The sequence below is a fragment of the Camellia sinensis genome, chromosome 5, assembly GCF_055761805.1.
Source record: "Camellia sinensis isolate YWXY chromosome 5, ASM5576180v1, whole genome shotgun sequence".
NCBI lineage: Eukaryota > Viridiplantae > Streptophyta > Magnoliopsida > Ericales > Theaceae > Camellia > Camellia sinensis.
The window spans coordinates 32,316,817-32,335,762 of record NC_138965.1 but is presented as its reverse complement, the minus strand read 5'-3'; the positions used below and the strand labels follow the sequence as shown (position 1 = coordinate 32,335,762).

The window sequence follows — 18,946 nt, the reverse complement described above, 5'->3', positions numbered from 1 at the left end:
GGGAGGGGGCGCAGGGACACCTGACTTGACTATGCCTCGGATTTATTGCTTTATTAGTACTTTCAAGTTTTCTTTATGAATGTGATAAAAAACAACTTCGATTGTATGCAAGAGCAGGAGAACTCTGTTTTGAAATCAATGAAATTGAAGGTTGTGGTACTGAAAATTTTCCTCTTTGGTCCAAAAATGGTCTTAGTTGTAGAAAGATTAATTTGAACAAAGTTAACTTTTATTAAAACTTTTCAAAGCCATTTTCGATATGGATCAGAACTGGACACTCTTGAGATCTGTCACTGAGATGCACAACCCCGGATCCCTGCAACTGGAAAGTTGCCCCTAGTCTGAAGAGTGCTGCGGCACTGCATGGCAACGAAAAGTTGTCCCTAGTCTGAATAGCACTGCACCGGAGATTCAAATGGAAGCTGATAGACAAAGATGACTGAGATGATCAAATAGACAAAGTTGATCGGGGAAAAGTTTATGGCTGAACTTCAGGATGATGTTGCCTACGTATCCCGAAGATGGGAATCAAGCCTTACGTAGTTTAGGCTTAGGTTCACTCGAGTATTTTCACTCTCCTTTTACGCTCTAACTTTTGCCAAGCCCTTTGCGGGTTTTCAACCTTGCGAGCTCAGTTTTTATGTTTTCCAATTTTTCAATGCTCTAACTTTTGCCTAGGTCGCCCTTTCGGGTTTTCGGCCTAGCGAGCCTCTCAGGGGTAATATTTCTTCAACTTGTCCATGTTGATCGGTTGGGAAAATTTCAGGCCATCTAGGTCCATCAGAACCACAGCTCCACCTGACCAGATAGCTTTAATGATGTAGGGACCAGTCCAATTGGGTCTGAACTTGCCCCTTGGGTCGTGGATGGGAGCTCGGTTGTCCTTGAGCACCAAATCTCCTTTCTTTAGATCCCTGGACTTAACTTTCTTGTTGAAGGCCCGGGAAATTCTGCGCTGATAACCTTGAACATGGTACAGTGCTTTCAGTCTTCTCTCATCAAAGAGCATGAGTTCCTCAAATCTGCTCTGCTTCCAATCTACTTCGGCTATTTGACACTCAGCCAATACTCGCAATGACGGAACCTCAATCTCGATAGGTAGAACGGCCTCCATCCCATAAACCAATGAATACGGAGTCGCTCCGGTAGAAGTTCTAATTGAAGTCCTGTAGCCCCACAGAGCAAATGGCAGCTTATCTGGCCAATCCCGGTAGGTTTCCACTATCTTCTGCAGTATGTGTTTGATATTCTTGTTGGCAGCTTCGACCGCTCTGTTGGTTTGCGGCCGGTATGTGGATGACTTATGGAAAGCCACGTTGTATTTTTCCAGCAAGTCAATCACTTCCTTCTTAAAGTGGGAACCATTATCTGAAATGACCTCGTTTGGAACCCCGTAGCGGCAGATGATGTTGTTTCTGATAAATTTTGCAGCGTGCGACGCCTTCAACACCGCATATGATTGGGCCTCGACCCATTTTGTAAAGTAATCTACCGCGACCAGGATGAACTCATGCCCATTCGATCCCTTCGGAGTGACAGCCCCGATCACATCGATTCCCCAAACTGAAAATGGCCATGGCGAAGTCATGTTGTACAGCTTTGACGGCGGGATGTTCATGCGGTTTGCATGAATCTGACATTTATGGCATCGCCGAACAAAACCGATACAATCCTCCTCCATGGTGGACCAGTAGTAACCCTGTCTGAGGATCTTCCTTGCTAGCATTACTCCGTTCATATGTGCACCGCATTCTCCTCCATGGATGGCCTCCATCAGGCGCTTCGATTCCTCGGCTTCAACACACAACTTATGCATTCCCAGATGACCTCTCTTATACAGCTTACCCCCACAGATGATGAACTGAACGACCATTCTTCTAATTGCCCTTTTATCCTTGGCATTTACCCCTGGCGGGTATGCTTCCTTTTCCAAGAAATTCCAAATGTCATAATACCAGGGGTTTTCGTCTTGAACCTCATCTATAGCAGCAATCGACTCATAGGCTGGCGCAAATTTCTGGTCAATGACGACAAGACGCATCTGGATTCCAAACGGGATGTCTATCATGGAAGATAGAGTTGCTAAAGAATCTGCGAACCCGTTGTTCTCTCTTGGAAGATGAGCAAAGTTTAGCTTTTCAAACCGAGGGATTAACAGGTCCAAGGTTTGGTGATACATCATCATCTTTTCTTCTTTAACCTTCCAGTCTCCTTTTGCTTGAGACACAACAAGGTTTGAATCCCCGATGATGTTTAACCGTCTTGCTCCTAGTTCCAGGGCCACTTCTAGACTGGTAATGCATGCCTCGTATTCTGCTTCATTGTTCGGGACTTTGAACCGGAGTTTGAAGGCTAGAGGGATACGGGAATTGTCGGGTGCTATCAGCAACACTCCTATCCCATACCCGTACTGATTTGACGTTCCGTCAAAGTACATCGTCCAATACTCGTCGTCGATGTGCAAAATGGCTTCATCTGGGAGTAAGTATTCAACTGCTTCACCTTCTTCCTCTGGATGATCGGCTAAGAACTCTGCTACTACTTTTCCCTTGACTGACTTGCGTGTTACATATTTCAGGTCGAATTCGGAGAGCAACAACAACCAACGAGCTAGCCTACCCGTAAGTGCTGGTTTCTCGAAAAGATATTTGATGGGATCGAGTTGTGAAACCAACATTACGGAGTGAGCTAACAGGTAGTGCCGCAGCTTCCTGGTAGCCCATACCAAAGCTAAGCAAGCCTTCTCCAATGGTGTATAGCGGGTCTCATACTCTAGCAACTTCTTGCTCAGATAGTAGATGGCTCTCTCCACCTTGTCCTCTGATTCTTACGCGAGCATACAGCCCATTGTGGTCTCGGTCATTGAAAGGTATAATATCAACGGTTTCCCCGGCTCTGGTGGTGACAACCGAGCGGGTTCTGAAGATATTCCTTGATCTGTTCAAAAGCAGCTTGGCATCGGCCGTCCCATTGGAATTTCTTGCCTTTCTTCAGGAGACCAAAAAGTGGTTCACAAGTCAAGGTTAATTTTGAGATAAACCGTCTTATGAATTGCACTTTACCCAGAAAGCCTCGCACCTCCTTTTCAGTCCTTGGTGGTGGCATTTCTAAGATGGCCTTGATTTTTGAAGGGTCGACCTCGATGCCCCTTTGTGTAATCAGAAACCCCAGCATTTTTCCCGCTGTAACACTGAATGTACACTTCTGAGGATTTAGTCGCAACCGAAATTCTCTGATCCTTTGAAAGAACTTTTGCAAGGCGGTGTAATGGCCCTCTCTTTCTTTGGACTTGACAATCATGTCGTCCACATACACCTCAACCTCTTTGTGGATCATATCATGTAATATTGTAGTAGCGGCCCGTTGATATGTAGCTCCAACATTTTTTAACCCAAACGGCATCACTCTATAGCAGTAAGTCCCCCACGGGGTGGTGAAAGCAGTCTTTTTCCTGTCATCGGGTGCCATCACTATCTAATTGTAACTTGAGAAGCCATCCATGAACGAAAGCAAAGCATGCCCCGCTGTGAAGTCCACTAACTCGTCAATATGCGGCAAGGGAAAGTCATTCTTGGGACTAGCTCTGTTCAAATCCCTAAAATCCACGCATACCCTGATCCTGCCATCTTTCTTCGGCACTGGGACGATGTTAGCCAACCAAGTCGGGTATTCGGATACCAGCAGGAAGCTTGCGTCGATTTGCTTGGTGACCTCTTCTTTAATCTTGAGAGCCCAGTCGGGGCGGATCCTCCTGAGTTTCTGCTTAACGGGTCGGGCCTCGGGGTCAAGAGGGATCCGGTGCTGTACTATCTCAGGATTGATTCCAGGCATGTCTTCGTAGGACCATGCGAAATCATCTTTGAAATCTTTTAATAAAGCAACTAAGCGCTCGCGTTCCTCTAAAAACAACGTGGACCCGATCTGGACCAGCCGCGGGTCCTCCTCAGTACCAATATTTACTGTAGTGATTTCATCAACCAGGGGTTTAACAAATCTTTCCTGCTCTTGTTCAATTAAGCGTTGCAAAACTGGAGGAACTTCGTCTTGTCGTTTTCATCAAAATTTTGAAAGTCTGAGTTAATGCAATAAATCAAAGGTACAGAAAAGTACTCAGAAACCACAGCTACTTGATTCTCATTAAGCACATCCAAATCGTCCGATTCCTCGGTTACAACAGACTCAAAAGAGAAAGAAAAAGACGACCTGGACAAGACTGTGGCATCCGGGTTATCATCCCTAGGATTACCAGACTCAGACTCAATCGACCTGGAACCTGATTCCGACTCACAAGATTCGGTAGAATCAGATTCCGGCTCACTACCTGACTCGGTACTGCTGGACAAAAATCCCTCTTCATACTGCCAAGTGAGAGAGGGTGCGATAGATGCATCCAAAATAGTTGCTGGCGGGCCCGCAGCTGTTCCATTCCCGATCATGCATACCGAGAAGTTATCTCCCAAGCACTCCTGGTCGATCGGAGGTTCTGAAAGTAGACACGCCAGTGCTACCCCCATTTCAAGTTCGGTGTCCTCAGACTGCACTTTCTTACTCTGTTCAACCTCAGCTGATGGGTCTGTCTGCTCTTCGGCAACGTCATCCCCGGATAATTGCAGGTCAAAAAAGATTTCAAAACCAGGCACGCGCTTCCTCTCCGCATTCAGCCACGGCTCTGGGAAGCCACAAAATGGGAAGTCCTCCCCCTCCCGGACGAAGTGTCCGTTCAGGGTACCCTGAATGGGTCAATGCATTAACTCAAAAGGCTTCCCTACCTTCTTTGCTTTGGCTCTCCCAGCCATCTCTTTACCCTTCCTCACCCAGTCCTCTTTGGTGGGCAGATAACCCAAGCCAAAGATATGAGGATTGTGCGACACTTCGGCCAATGCTGCAGCGCCCTTCCGGCCGCTCTTTCCCAATCCCATCTCGGGGATGTGTTGTAGCTTGTTCATGAGGTATACAGATTGAGCACTGACATATACTCCCTCATTAACAACCATGATATTCTGCACAACCCGGGCCTCAGCCAGAGTAAACCCTGATAAGAACACATCCTCCATGCCGTGCTCGATTTCCACGACTGGTGTAGACACTTCTGGCGGTGGATGGATTGATGAATTCCCAAAAACAATAGCTACCCCTTTCCCGTGAGGGTACTTCAACATTTGATGCAAGGTGGAAGAGACTGCCTTGACCTGGTGCAACCACGGTCGCCCCAAAAGTAGGTTAAAGGTTGTGGGAACGTCCAAGACATGGAATTCAATATTGTGTTGTCCTGGACCAACCTGGGTCTGAATTTTGACGGTCCCCATCACCTCCCTACTGGTATTATCATAAGCTCTGATCACTTGAGTAGTCGGCACGAAGTCTGCGGGCTTCAACCCAATCGCATATGCCGTCCTTGATGGGCATACATTAATGGCGGATCCCGTGTCGATGAAAACCACTGGCACCCACTTGCCTCTACATTCCACGGAGATGTAAAGGGGCTTGTTATGATTTGCGCCCTCAGGCGGCAGTTCTTTATCTGAAAAGGTCAACGTCGGGGAACCTCCTCCCGGAAAAACCAATCCAACTAGCTGCTCCGGCGTGGTGTCTATAGAAAGCTTGGCCTTGTCCATGGCTGAAAGGACAGCCTGTCTGTGCACTCGTGAAGCCATAAGCAGTCCCCAGATGGAGATGTCTGCTTGTATCTTCTTTAACTGTTTGAGTACAACCTCCTCTTCAAGCTGTTTCTCCTTCTGTTTCTCAGCTTATTTATCCTTCCCAGATGCCTCTGGCTGGTCCAGGTGCGGGGACTTGAAATACCGCCCGCTCCTCGTCATATGGTCGACCTCTCCAACATACCAGGTGTCGTCTGGCTGATGGTTTCCCCAATCTTCATCTGTGTGGGCAAGACATAAATCATCCTCTTCCCACCACATTCCGTTAGCGGCCAACAGACACCTGTCCGGCCCTGGTATGTTTGTACTCTCAGTACTTTCAGCCCACATGCCCGCAGCATCTTCTGTTTTTGTGCACACAGCACTTTCGGTCCCCTCATGGACTTTGGCCTTCCGGATTCTCTCAGAATCCCAAATCTTTTCTTGTTCTACCTGCGTTAGTGCAGTTTGTTGTTCAGCTTTCTCTGCATTCACAATGCTCCTGTTCTGAGCGAAATTCTTCGTATCGGCACTCTCCAGCAATGTAATCTGACTTCCGGCCCTTCCGGCCACAGTTGATACTCTTGCCCCTACCGGGCTCTATTCTGGTAGGGACTCTTCCACCACATCCAATTGGTCATCCAGCCACCCAGTGGCCTCTGCTGATTCCTCATAATCAAACCAGTTGACTGCCGCGCCCCCTGATTCTTGGTCAATGAAAAATTGTAGGTTGGCAAAGTCCTCCTCCACAGCTGTCAAATCATTTGGCCCTTGCTCAAATCCGTCCTCCTGGATCACACATAGCTCTTCCTCCTTTGGCAATTCTATACCCAGCCCAATCTGGCCTGTTGACAAGATGTACTCACTCAGATCATAGACTTCCCCAGCAGAACTCTCAGACTGTTCAATCCCAGACTCAACAATTCCATTCTTTTCTGAAGTCTGCTCTGCCCCATCTTCGATGGTTACCACCGTCAGCTCTGGTTGGGTTGTGGAGATGTCCATCATGCACAAAGAGTTGGTGCAGTCAGGAAGGAGCACCTCCAGCTTGGGGAGATGGGACGGGGTGATATAGATGCTAGGATCGTAAGACACGACCCCAGTCTGGATAAAGTTGATTCTTTTGGGAGGTGGAGCTTGGTTGTGTGTAGGGAGTGGGTTGGTTGTGACATTGGGTCTTTCTGGTGGCAAAATCACCTGTTTGTCAACGAGATCTTGAATCTTGTGACGTAATCTGAAACATTGGTCGGTGTCATGACCGTGTTGTTGGTGATATGCGCAATATTTGGCTGGGTTGGGAGAGGGGGGAAGTGGATTTGGCAACGACCTCGGTTCCAGGGGTTTTAGATGCCCTTTCCTGATTAATACCCCTAGAGCCTTGGACAGGGGCATATACAATGGGGTGAAGTTTCTTTGGCCTCTGGGTTGGTATTTCGTGGTTTGGGTGTTACTTCCGGATGCACCGGAGAAAGGTGTGGCTGCCATAGGTCTTGGAAGGGGAGAGGGGATGGTGGTGACCATGCTCACCTCTGAAGCTCTTGCAGTTGCAGCGCCACTCGAGCCTGCATTGTTGTTACGGTTGAAAGTCCTTCTTGGTTGCTCCCTATCTTGGTCGATCAGACCCTGTTTCATTGCATCTTCAATCTCTACCCCCATTTCGTGCAGATCTGAAAAAGTGGAGAAAGGGAGTACAATCATCTTTTGCATGAATTTTGGCTGGAGATTGCGCATAATCATCCTGATCTGGTCTTTATCGGTGGGCCTTAAAGTCATCATCGAGGCCTTCACCCTCCACTGGGTTACGAAATCCAAGAAACTCTCCTTGGGCTCCTGCCTTGTTGTTTCGAGATCACGAGTTGTAATCTCAATTTAGGTGTTGTAAGAGTATTGCGCAACAAAGGCTTCAGCCATTTCATTCCAACTCCGCTTGACATCATCCTCCAACTTTGCATACCAGATGGCGGCTACACCCGACAGGGTCCGGCTAAATAGTGAAAGCTTCTGGGGTCTAGTTAGCCCCATTGGCCGCAGTATATCTGAGAATAGCCGAAGGTAGACCATGGGATCCCTAGACCCGTCGAAGCGATCGATCTGCAGCATTTTAAATCTATCCGGTAGCGTCACGGCCACATCGGTATATCCGTCTTTGATATCCGGAATAGCCTTTACCCCTTGTGATATTTTAAAAAGCTTCTCGAGCTTGCTCAATTTCAGTGCTGTTGGGTCTATTTCGAACTCGAAGGGAGAGTCCGGTTGGTTGATAGGCGTAGGCGCCTTGGACAGTTGAGGCGGAAATAGGGGCGGAGCCAGCCCCGTTGGAAGGTCTGTGCCCTCCTGGACGTTCTGAACATTTGGCAAGGTGTTCCGGGCATTTGGCAGGACATTCTGGACAGTTGGTGTCTGCTCTGGAACGGGATCCCTGGTGGAGGAGGAACTGGATGTGAGGCTGACGCTCCGGCTTACTGCTGGAGCCGGGTAATTAGCTTCGCCTGCTGGGCCATGATTGTGGCTTGCTGTTTATAGAATTCTGCTTGGCGAACAGCGTCCTCCTGCATTTGCTTCATGCTCTCTTGGAGCTGACGCATCATTTCCTCTATTTTGGCTACACTCTGCTGATCCTGCTGACTGACTGGTATGTGTATTTCTATGGCAGAAACTAAAACCTCAGCCCGACTGTTCACTGCTAGGGTAGACCACTGTTCTGGTAACCTCTGCTCAGACACACTGCGTTTTCTTAGCCTTCTTCTGACAACTGGGGGTAGAGAATGAAACACTGGCTGTCCGTCAACCAGATCCTCGGATCGATTGAGCCGACGACCTCTTGTCCAAAGTGCTTGGGGAATATCTGCTGGGTCAGAAGCAATTGTGCTAAAACTGCCCTAGTAAAAAGGTAAATAAAGCAATAAGGAAATAAACAAACAGATAAACGGACAGCATAACAACTTATAGTAAATACACAACACACAGCTGGGCATAACAACACATGGTCGATAAGCTGGATACACATTGTCCTCAATCACTGATCATTATCCCTGAATCACTGTCCCCAAAGACTGAATCTGATACCTGTAGATAACTGATTCTCAAACACAGACTGATGCCCACAGGCCTGATGCCCCAAACTCTCAAACTGATACATGCGATCCCTATAGAGACACACTCTGATAGCACATAACAGATAAGTGAGAACCAAAACACCCCTATGTTGGGGTAGGGTTTTCCCTGTCCTATTTTGTCAAGAGCTAGGGTTTCACTACGCACGCAGCGGTTTCAAACAACATATAAACGGGTAAGCAACCTGTCCTAGTTTGGAATGGTCACTATGGATCCGAATATGCACTAGGTCGAATGGTCAAAAAGGGTGCCTCGGTAAAACCGGGGTTTGTGTTCCCATACTGGCAGATCCCATAACCGGTCAGCCTTATGGTCATGCCATGACAAGACAAGCCTCCGGCAAACCGTTCAGGAATAGCAGATGGCAAACACGGTGTCCTAGGCGCCCCAATGCACATGCAATGCAAAGAAACACACAAGTGTAGTCAAAAACAGATATCATGAGTTCAAGTCAAGTTCTCTAAATCCCCAGCAGAGTCGCCAGAAACTGTAGACGTCTCCGAACGCCCCGGGAGGAATGAGTCCCCGTTCCGTTCGATATTGGGCTCACTATAGTTCAGGACTCAAATGTCACGGTTCTTAATCTGAACCAAAGAGTCCAAATCCGGCAAATCGTTTTGAGAAAATAGATTTTTAGAAAAGAAGTGCCAAACATGGACTGCTTTGCCAGATACAGAGTCGCCACCTAAATATTTTATTTTGGGAAATTTAGGAAACCCTGACTCGTTGCCTAAGGCCACGTGTCCGTCATCACCAAAGTTGCCTCGGCTCGGGAACTTGGGTACGATTGGGGAAGGTCACTTCGTGAGCACCCCCGCTTGCCCGATCAAAGATCGGCCTCTACTAACCATGATATCTATTTTTGAAAACATTATGTGTTCTTATTCTGGTTATTAGCCTAGATTACTATGTGATGCGCACAGCATACAAGTATAGACTGGATCGCTTGAATTGGAACAAAACATTTCATGTTCGTTTGTTTGAAAATGGTTTGATGGTGCTACCCGTAAGTAGGCTAAAACGTGGATTTGCGACCCTCGGGTGGGCTTAGAAAAAAACATGATTTTGCCACTATCTAGTGGGCTTAAAAACTCACAGTGAATGAATTGTTCCAATCCAAATAACCCAACCTTCACCCACAGGCATTCAGGCAGTTATATCACATAAGCAATTAGCCTCATGGTAAGCATGCTATCATGGCAGTCACTCACACGCATGCAAGGATGCTAAAGCATAAAACTTACCGAGTACTCCAAGCCAAAACAGAAGCTAATTGGAAATCCATGCATGATCCTAATTATACAGAAATGCCTAATGTAACGCATGCAAAAATGCAACTATAGCAGGCTCGGCTATTCTAGACATGGCATATGAAATGCTACAGCTAACATGTATTCAACTTGGAATTGAAAATACAATGCAGTTAGTAAGATGCGCCGAGCCCAGTGCATGCAAAACAGATGAATGAATGCAAACATGCTATCATACTGTATGCTAATTGAAACATGCCCTAATCTAACCATCATAAGCGGGTAAATAAAAGGGAGAAAGACGTGGGGTTGGAAGACATACATCACACGCACACACACTTATTACAACATTGCCCTTGCTCAGAGGGTCCGAATAAATAATATACATTCCCAAATGAATAATTACAGTCCAAATATGTACAAAACCCTAATTAATTAACAAATTAAATTAGGAAAGAAATAAATTGGCATGCAAGCCAGGGACTGCCTCAAATCTGCTCCGGATGATGAATGATGCATGCTCGGGTTGCCTTGTGCGGAGAATCCCTCGCAATGCCCCGGTTTGCCTCTGTTTGCAATTGTTCTTGGAATGCGCGTCAAGTTCCGGAAGGCTGCCGATTTCTGATTTGCTGCAACAGAGAGCAACAAAGGGGCATGGCAAAGTATTTTCACATATGTATGCATAACTACTCTTCGGGGAGTGTAGTCCTCGATCCTCGTGCCACCAATCACGTATATCGATGCATGATGGCCGAGGAGTTGAATTGCACGACTCAATATAAAATGAATGCACATATAAACACAACAAGACCTAAACTCCATCATGGATTATTCGGAGTGTCGGTGACTGGGAATTGAGACACGTTCCGTCACTCGAAGAACGAAATGTCCCTCGTTTCCCATGCTTGGGCTAACTCCTATCCCAAACACAATGCAATATGCATGACATGCACGATGCTATGAAATGGCATACACGATGCACGAGGTAACATGGCATACACAATGCTCTAACATACAACTTAGCATACGCAATGCTATGAATTGCAATGGCATACACAATGCATGATGGACTTACACCAACATGAGTGGACCTCAGCCACACTCACATCAGTAGCCATGAGATGAAAATGAGACACTCGAAATGCGTGCACACATGCACGCAAACCGAGGACCGATCCTAAGGCATAGAAATGCCACTCTACCAAAGCATGGCAAGGCATGGAACATGGTATGCAAACATGAAAATTTCAGTGCTGAAATGCGATACAAAACAGCCCCGAATCATGGAAACATGGCACCCGATGTATGGAATGAACCCCGAAATTCGAAACTAGGCACATGGAATGACTTACAGCTATACGAAGCATGCATTATTTGATCATGAAGCATGAAGACAGATGCAAGAAAGTCCCAAAAAATTCATATTTCCAGTTTATAACAAGTCCCAAAAATGAATGCAAATAGGGCTAATCTATCATGCAAAAATGGCCCTAAAATAGAGATTAAACACAAAGGGACAGAAGCTGGCCCCAAATGGCAAAGATCCCATCAAAAAAGTTGAAGAGGGTGCCACAACAAGGCACTTTACAGTTTACATCAAGCCACGAAAATAATCACAAATAAGGCCAAACTATCATGCAAGAAAAGGCCTAAAAGAGGGGTAAAGAGACAAGTGGAAGCTTCTGTTCTCAAATAGAGGAGAGCCCTTCAAAAATATTGAAGAGGGGCTCAAAAAAAGATATTTAACAGTTTATGTCAAGGTCCAAAACAGCTCACAAATAGGCCTAAAATACTATACAAAAATTGGCCTAAGAGAGAGATAAAGAAACAAGTGATAGCAGGAGGCCTCAAACATAGGAAAGCCCTTCAACAATGTTGAAGAAGGGCTCAAAACAAGATATTTTACAGTTTATGGAAAAGTCCAAAACAACTCACAAATAGGCCTAAAATACTATGTAAAAATTGGCCTAAAAGAGAGATAAAGGAGAAAGTGATAGTAGGAGACCTCAAACAGAGAAAGACCCTTAATCAAACAAGGAGATTAGTACAAAATATGACTATTTATAGTTTGGGTCGGAGCCCAAAAATGCTAGCAAGTATGGCTTAGATAGAAAGCAAAACAAGGCAAAAAAAGAGGGAAAATGGGACTCACCCTTGTAGACCAATGGACCAGCAGCTCTTGGACCAGTTTTGGGAGCTCTTCACCTCTGGAAAGCAGCCTCAAGTTGCTGGAATGGAGGATGGAGGCCTTGTGCTATGAGGTGTAGGGTAAATGGTGTAGGACTAAGGGTGTTTTGGTGCTTGGGATAGAGAGAGAGAGGGATTGAATGCAAGAGCCTTAAACCAATTTTTGTAACCCTTCAAAATGCAGCTGAGGGGCTGGTTATATAGAGGGAGAGAGGCAAGGAAAGGGGGGGAAAACGAAATTCAAATTTCTCCCCAAAAGAGTCCCCCTCGGATACAGGATCTGGGGGGAAAAAGAGGTCATAACTGTAAGGAACCAGGTGAGGGGGTCATGGCCGGCCAGGTTTTGAGAGTTCAGGTGGCCGGCCGGCCACCTCCCCTGGATGGCCGACCAAGGGTCAAAAGAAGCAAGCACAATTACTGGTTAGCCACCTTACATTGGTGGCCTCCCATGTCTGCACAACACAACTATGTGATTGAAACCCAGAAAAAGTGAACCAGGAGAGAGAAAAGACCATTTTTTAGAGGGGGTCAAAAGGGTCAGGTACAATTACTGGTCGGCCACCAAATATTGGTGGCCTCCCAGGTGTGTACAACACAAATATGGGGTTTAGGGTTCAAGAAAGTGGCCCCGAGGTGGTCAACATTGGCTTTCAAGTGAGGAAAACGGGCGTCGGAGAGCGATGAAGAAATAAAGCTGGCTTTTCAGAACAATGGCTGGCCTCCCACCCTCCTACAAGCTTCCTAACTATGAAAATAAGGTCTCCACCAAAAATGAACCAAAACGGATGCAAAACGGAGGTTCGGGGACCGAAACGCGCGGCTTGGGGCCCCGAAAATGGGCTGTTAAGCACCGGAGGTGGCGTTCGACCACGAAGTTGGTCTCTCGGGCAACAGTGTTCCTCAAAAGGGAGGAAATAAGATGTATACGAAAAACCGGAGCAAACGGAGATGGTTAGGCGGTCCCGAGTCGAGGCACACGGCCGACGGCTCCGAAAAATCAAAAACCGGGCTCCAAATGGGAAAAATGGCCTACGACCACGAAACGTAGCCTACGGCCACTGAGAGATGATCTACGAGACCTCTCTCTCCCTTCGGGAAGAGAAAACAGAGAAAACAGAGCCTGGTTCACAAACCGAGGCAAGGCACGAAAGAGTCCGGAAGTCCGAAGGCAAGGCTTGCAGCCGGGACTCTGAAACTTCTGAACGAGCACAGTATGCAATATCACCGAGCGCTCAACTGGTGACGTCTGATTCTTAAGGTCGGTCGAAAATGGGGTGTCTACAGTCGGCCAAACCTGTAATTCAACGAGCCAGAAGACCGACGTTGATGCACGTCGAAGCAGTAGAGGAAGAAGTAGACAGACTTTTGGAGGCCAGAGCCATTAGAGAAGTTCACTACCCGACATGGCTAACCAATACAGTGGTGGTAAAAAAGAAGAACGGCAAATGGAGGGTCTGCGTAGACTTTACCAGCCTCAACAAAGCCTATCCTAAAGACAGCTTTCCTCTACCCAAGATTGACCAACTAGTAGATGCCACTTCAGGGCATGGAAGAATGAGCTTCCTAGATGCCTACATGGGGTACCACCAGATAGCCATGTACCCCCCAGACGAAGAGAAGACCGCGTTCATTACCCCAAAAGGCCTGTACTGTTACACAGTAATTCCTTTCGGGTTGAAAAACATAGGAGCAACTTACCAAAGGCTGGTAACCAAAATGTTCAAACACCTGATTAGCCGAACAGTAGAAGTCTACATCGACGACATGGTCGTTAAGACCAAGGAGCCTGAGTGTCATCTCGCCGATCTAAAAGCAGTCTTTAAAATCCTTAAAACATATTGGCTTCGACTCAATGCATCGAAGTGTGCATTTGGAGTTGGATCTGGTATGTTTTTAGGATACCTGGTAACTAGAAGGGGCATCGAGGCCATCCCAGATCAGATCAAGGCCATCCTAGAGTTGAAGAGCCTGACGTCGGCAAAACAGGTGTAGATGCTAACTGGAAGGGCCGCAGCCCGGAACAGATTCATCAGCAGAAGGTCAGATAAGTGCAGACCTTTCTTCAACTTGGTGAAGAAAGCCACAAACTTCCTGTGGACCGAAGAATGCGAGGCCGCATTAGCCGACCTGAAGAAGTACTTGACCACAGCTCCAGTTCTTTCAAATCCAGAACCTGGGGAGGAGCTGTTCCTGTACTTAGCCGTTTCAGAACATGCGATAAGTGTATTACTAATCCGAGAAAAAAAAGGAGAACAAAGGGCTGTTTACTATGCAATCAAAACCCTAGCCGACACAGAAACAAGGTATCTACCCTTAGAAAAATTGACACTAGCTTTAGTAATGGCTTCAAAGAAGTTGAACCATTATTTCTAGGCCCACAAAATTGTGGTGCTAACAGAACACCCCTTGAAGTCCTTACTGCAACAAGGAGACCTGACAAGAAGAATAGCCAGGTGGGTAGTCACCCTAGGCCAGTATGACCTGGAGTACAGGCCAAGGACAGCAATCAAAGGCCAGGTTCTGGCTGACTTCGTGGCCGAGTTCACACAAGAATCCATCGAACATCGAGCTCCGTTGAGCCAGGATGAACGATGTCCAACGAAGCAAGGAGAAACTCAGTCAAAGGCAAAAGAACAAAGAAAAGAGGAAAAACTCAGACCCTGCAGCATTTACATCGGCAACTCCTTTCGATTGTTCGTTGATGGGAGTTCAAACCAACAGGGAGCGGGGGTAAGAGTAGTGCTGATATCTCCAGATGGACAGATAGTGAAACAGTCCATTTGTTTGGGGTTCAAAGCCTCAAACAACGAAGCAGAATATGAAGCATTGATTGCAGGACTAAAGCTGGCAGTAGCAGCAGAGGCAGACGAGGTAATAGTCTTCTGCGACTCCCAGTTTATCGTCAACCAGACAACGAGCGAGTTTTCTGCCCGAGATGAACGGATGTCGGCCTACGCAAAAGAGGTCATCAAGCTGGCAGCCTTGTTTCAGAACTGCCGACTACTTCAGGTTAGCCGAGATGATAACAGCCACGCCGATGCGTTGGCCTACCTAGCCAGTGCAGTACAACCTGGAAAAGCAAGGACAATAATGATCGACTATTTGTCAGGCCCGAGTGTCGAGCCACTATCCACAGAGCATGAAGCAGTATACGTGGACACAGGACCATGCTGGATAGACGCATTATTTCATTCCTGAAAGAAGAGAAGCTGCCAGACGATCACAAAGAGGCACACAAGATTAGATTGAAATCGGCAAGATTTAGTCTGACAACAGAGGGGCATCTCTACAGAAGGTCCTTCACTGGACCCCTTTTAAGGTGCGTACACCCTTTACAAGTAGAAGATTTTTTATATGAAATTCATAAAGGAATTTGTGGAAGCCACGCGGGGGGCAGATCACTCGCCCATAGGGCCATTACCCAGGGGCATTGGTGGCCTTATATGTAGAAAGATGCAGAAGCCTATGTAAAGAAGTGTGAACAATGCCCAAAGTTTGCACCTCTGATACACCAGCCAGCAGCAGGCTTGAACCTTGTATCAGTCCTTGGCCATTTGCCCAATGGGGCATGGATCTCGTTGGGCAATTGCCCCAAGCAACTGGACAAAGGAAGTACTTGCTGGTAGCAACAGATTACTTCACAAAGTGGATAGAAGCAGAACCTCTTGCCAAAATCCGAGATGTAGACGTAAAGAACTTTATTTGGAAGAACATTATCACCAGATTTGGAATTTCAAGAGCAATTGTTGCAGACAATGGAACTCAATTTGAAAGCAAGCTAATCAAGAACTTCTGTGCAAAGTTCAAAATCAAGAACTACTTTTCAACCCCAAGCTTTCCACAAAGCAATGGACAAGCAGAAGTATCCAACAAAGTAATCCTGGATGGGATAAAGAAGAGGCTGCAGGCAACAAAAGGAAAGTGGGTAGACGAATTGCCTAATGTACTCTGGGCATATCGGACTACGCCGAGAAGATCAACAGGGGAATCTCCCTTCGCCATGGCTTATGGCACAGAAGCAATCATTCCGCTGGAAATCGGCATCCCAGGAATCAGAACCTAGGGAGTAGAGAACGGGACTAACGATATACTCTTAGCCCGAGATCTGGATCTTCTAGAAGAATGAAGGGAGAAAGCTGCAATTTAGCTCGCAGCATACCAGCAACAGCTTGCCAAAGCTTATAAGAAGAAGGTTAACCCCAAGAGAATTTCAAATTGGTGACCTCGTTCTACGAAAAGTCGTCGGCAACAAAAAGGATCCCAAAGAGGGCAAGCTTGACCCAAATCGGGAAGGACCCTACAAAATCATCTCGGTACTGGGTAATGGGGCATATCGGCTTGAAGATAATGAGAGCAAAGAGTTGTCAAGACCTTGGAACACTTGTAATTTGAAATTTTTCTATCATTAGAATTTCTTTGTTCCTTTGCCATTTGCCGAAGTAAATAAATAAAGACTCAATTGGTTCTCTTTTCAAAATACTTGACATTATCTCTAGAATACATGCATAATGAGAACCCAAGTGGAACTCAGGTTCACATTAGGGGGCAGAGAGAAGAAGAGAGAAGAAAAATATGTTTAACACTTATTGAAATTTGTAACAATTTACAAGTTGAAGTTAAACCGAGATCATTGTTTAACGCTTGTTGAAATTTGTGGACAATTTACAAGTTGAAGTTAAACCGAAATCATTGTTTAACACTTGTTGAAATTTGTGGACAATTTAGAAGTTGAAGTTAAACAGAAATCATTGTTTAACACTTGTTGAAATTTGTAGCAATTTACAAGTTGTGTTAAACCAATATGATGTTCAACACTTGTTAAAAGTTTACAAGTTGAAATTAAAATAGTATATGTTTTTACACTTGTTGAAATTTATGAGCAATTTACAAGACAAGTACTTGTCGAGGTAAATCATCAGTTTGTATAACCGAGGTGCATTACCCCGATAGGGTTACACAAAGAATGAAGAGTATATTAGAAGATATACAAAAATATTCTAAGTGTAGAATCATACAGAAGCAGCCAAGAGAAGATAAAGGTACAAATACTCAGTGAAGGAAAGTTGTATTACGCATGCAAGAAAAAGGAGGCACATCGGCCATATGGAGGGCTTACATTGTTTCAAAAACAAAGAAAAACAAAGTACAAAAGAAAAGACATCGTAATTAAGATTCCTCAGCATCAGCAACAGGCTGGGTTTGGACCTCGGAAGGCTGTTGAGAAGCCACCTTGGCCGCCTTTTCTGCCGCAAGCTCAGCATCAATTTCTTACAAAGTTTCGTCAAGGCTCTTATCAGCAATGGTGATGTCGGTTGATGCCTTCTCAGGAGCAGCGTCTCTGGGAACCTCATCACCTTCCTCATCTTGAGTCAAGTTTAGGACTTGCTCATTCTGAGGAGGGGACTTGACCCCAGCAACATCTTTTGGCTTCCTCACTAAAATCTCCTCCTCAGATTCAGAGTCATTGTCAGATTGAGCTAGAGTTGGAGTTGGGGCTGGAGGGAATAGAAGAGGAATGAGGTCGGCATTTCTGAAGGGCGAGTCCTCAGGGACATTAAGCTTCTTTAGAAGAGACATCCAACCAAGGGTGAAACCCTTGTTGCATGCCTGCTTCACTTGAATTTCATAAGCCTCCGTGACGTCGGCCATACCTTGAGCATATGCCTTCTCGTCGGCGTCCTTGATTTTAGCCTCTTTGGTGGCCAAGGCTTCTTGAAGCTCTTTTTCGGCTTTGGCCATCTTCTCCATGGCCTCTTTTCTTTGGGACTCAGAAACCTTTCTAATGGCTTCGGCAGATTCAGTCTTCTCTTCGGTGTCAGTTTGGGCTTTGATTGCAGCCTCGGCTTGGCCCTCCAACTTTTTCATCTTTGATTGTAAACTTTTGTTGGCTTTTTGAAGAGCAGAGAACTCCCTCTTCATCTTGGCCAACTTCTCTCGATTTTTGAAAGGTTGAATAGAGAAAGAATGGGTATGCTGGATGGCCTGAAATTGAACAAAACAGAAGTTATTAGAAAATTTCTATGTATGAGAAAGAAGGAAAAAAGTGCCAGATGAAAGACACTTACTTGAACAGAACGTTAAAGCATCAGAGCGTAATTTTCATACTCGCTCAACCCAGCATTTCAGTCAAGATCGCCGGGAAGAAGCAGAGCAGTACTGAGGGCTACGCCGACATTGATGTCCTCAGCGCTATTGTTGGCCATGACTGGCTTATCTTCCAAGGTAATTTCGGGGGCCCAGGGGGCAGCAGGATTTTTAGACCCGGAGGTCATTGCAGAAGATGACCTCGACTTTTTTGATTTGGAAGAATCAGATGGAAATGTTTCGGCGGACCTCTTCGCAAGGACAGAGACAGTTTTCTCACTTGGAGCCGCTTTGGAAATAGGCAAGGTATCCTCAGAGTCGATCTGAGACACCTTTGCCTTTGGCTGAGCCTTTTTGATTCGTTTTGGCTTTGGAGGAGGCAGGGTTTATGTTGGTTGTGCATCAACATCAAAAGGGATGCTGGCCAAAAGATCTTTTGCAACTGGTTTTGGGCAACCCATCTCGGCAGTAGAAACTGTTCGGCGTCGACGGCGGCGTTGGGATATTGGAATCACGTATGGAGTCGAAGTTGACGGTTGCTCAGCTGGATCAGAGGTTGATCCTTAGTCTGTCCGAGATGTGGACGCGGTTTATGGAGTTGTGGCAGATGGTGGAGAAAAGGCTTTTTTTCTTCTTCCTCCTAGGGACGTCAGGCAGAGCTGACTTGTATGTTGG

At 46.2% G+C, this 18,946-nt stretch overlaps 1 protein-coding gene across 1 annotated transcript in view; it reads right to left on the bottom strand.

The window, feature by feature from the left end:
* The window catches only part of LOC114260263 (nuclear pore complex protein NUP98A-like), a 35,123-nt gene extending 17,188 nt beyond the window's left edge, over positions 1-17,935 (bottom strand). The window contains exons 1-2 of the mRNA XM_082871659.1: positions 17,839-17,935; positions 17,460-17,550 (exon numbers count right to left, since the gene is read on the bottom strand). Of these exons, the coding sequence (XP_082727785.1) occupies positions 17,460-17,550; positions 17,839-17,935 (188 nt within the window). The remainder of the gene's footprint in view (positions 1-17,459; positions 17,551-17,838) is intronic.
* Positions 17,936-18,946: the final 1,011 nt, after the last annotated feature.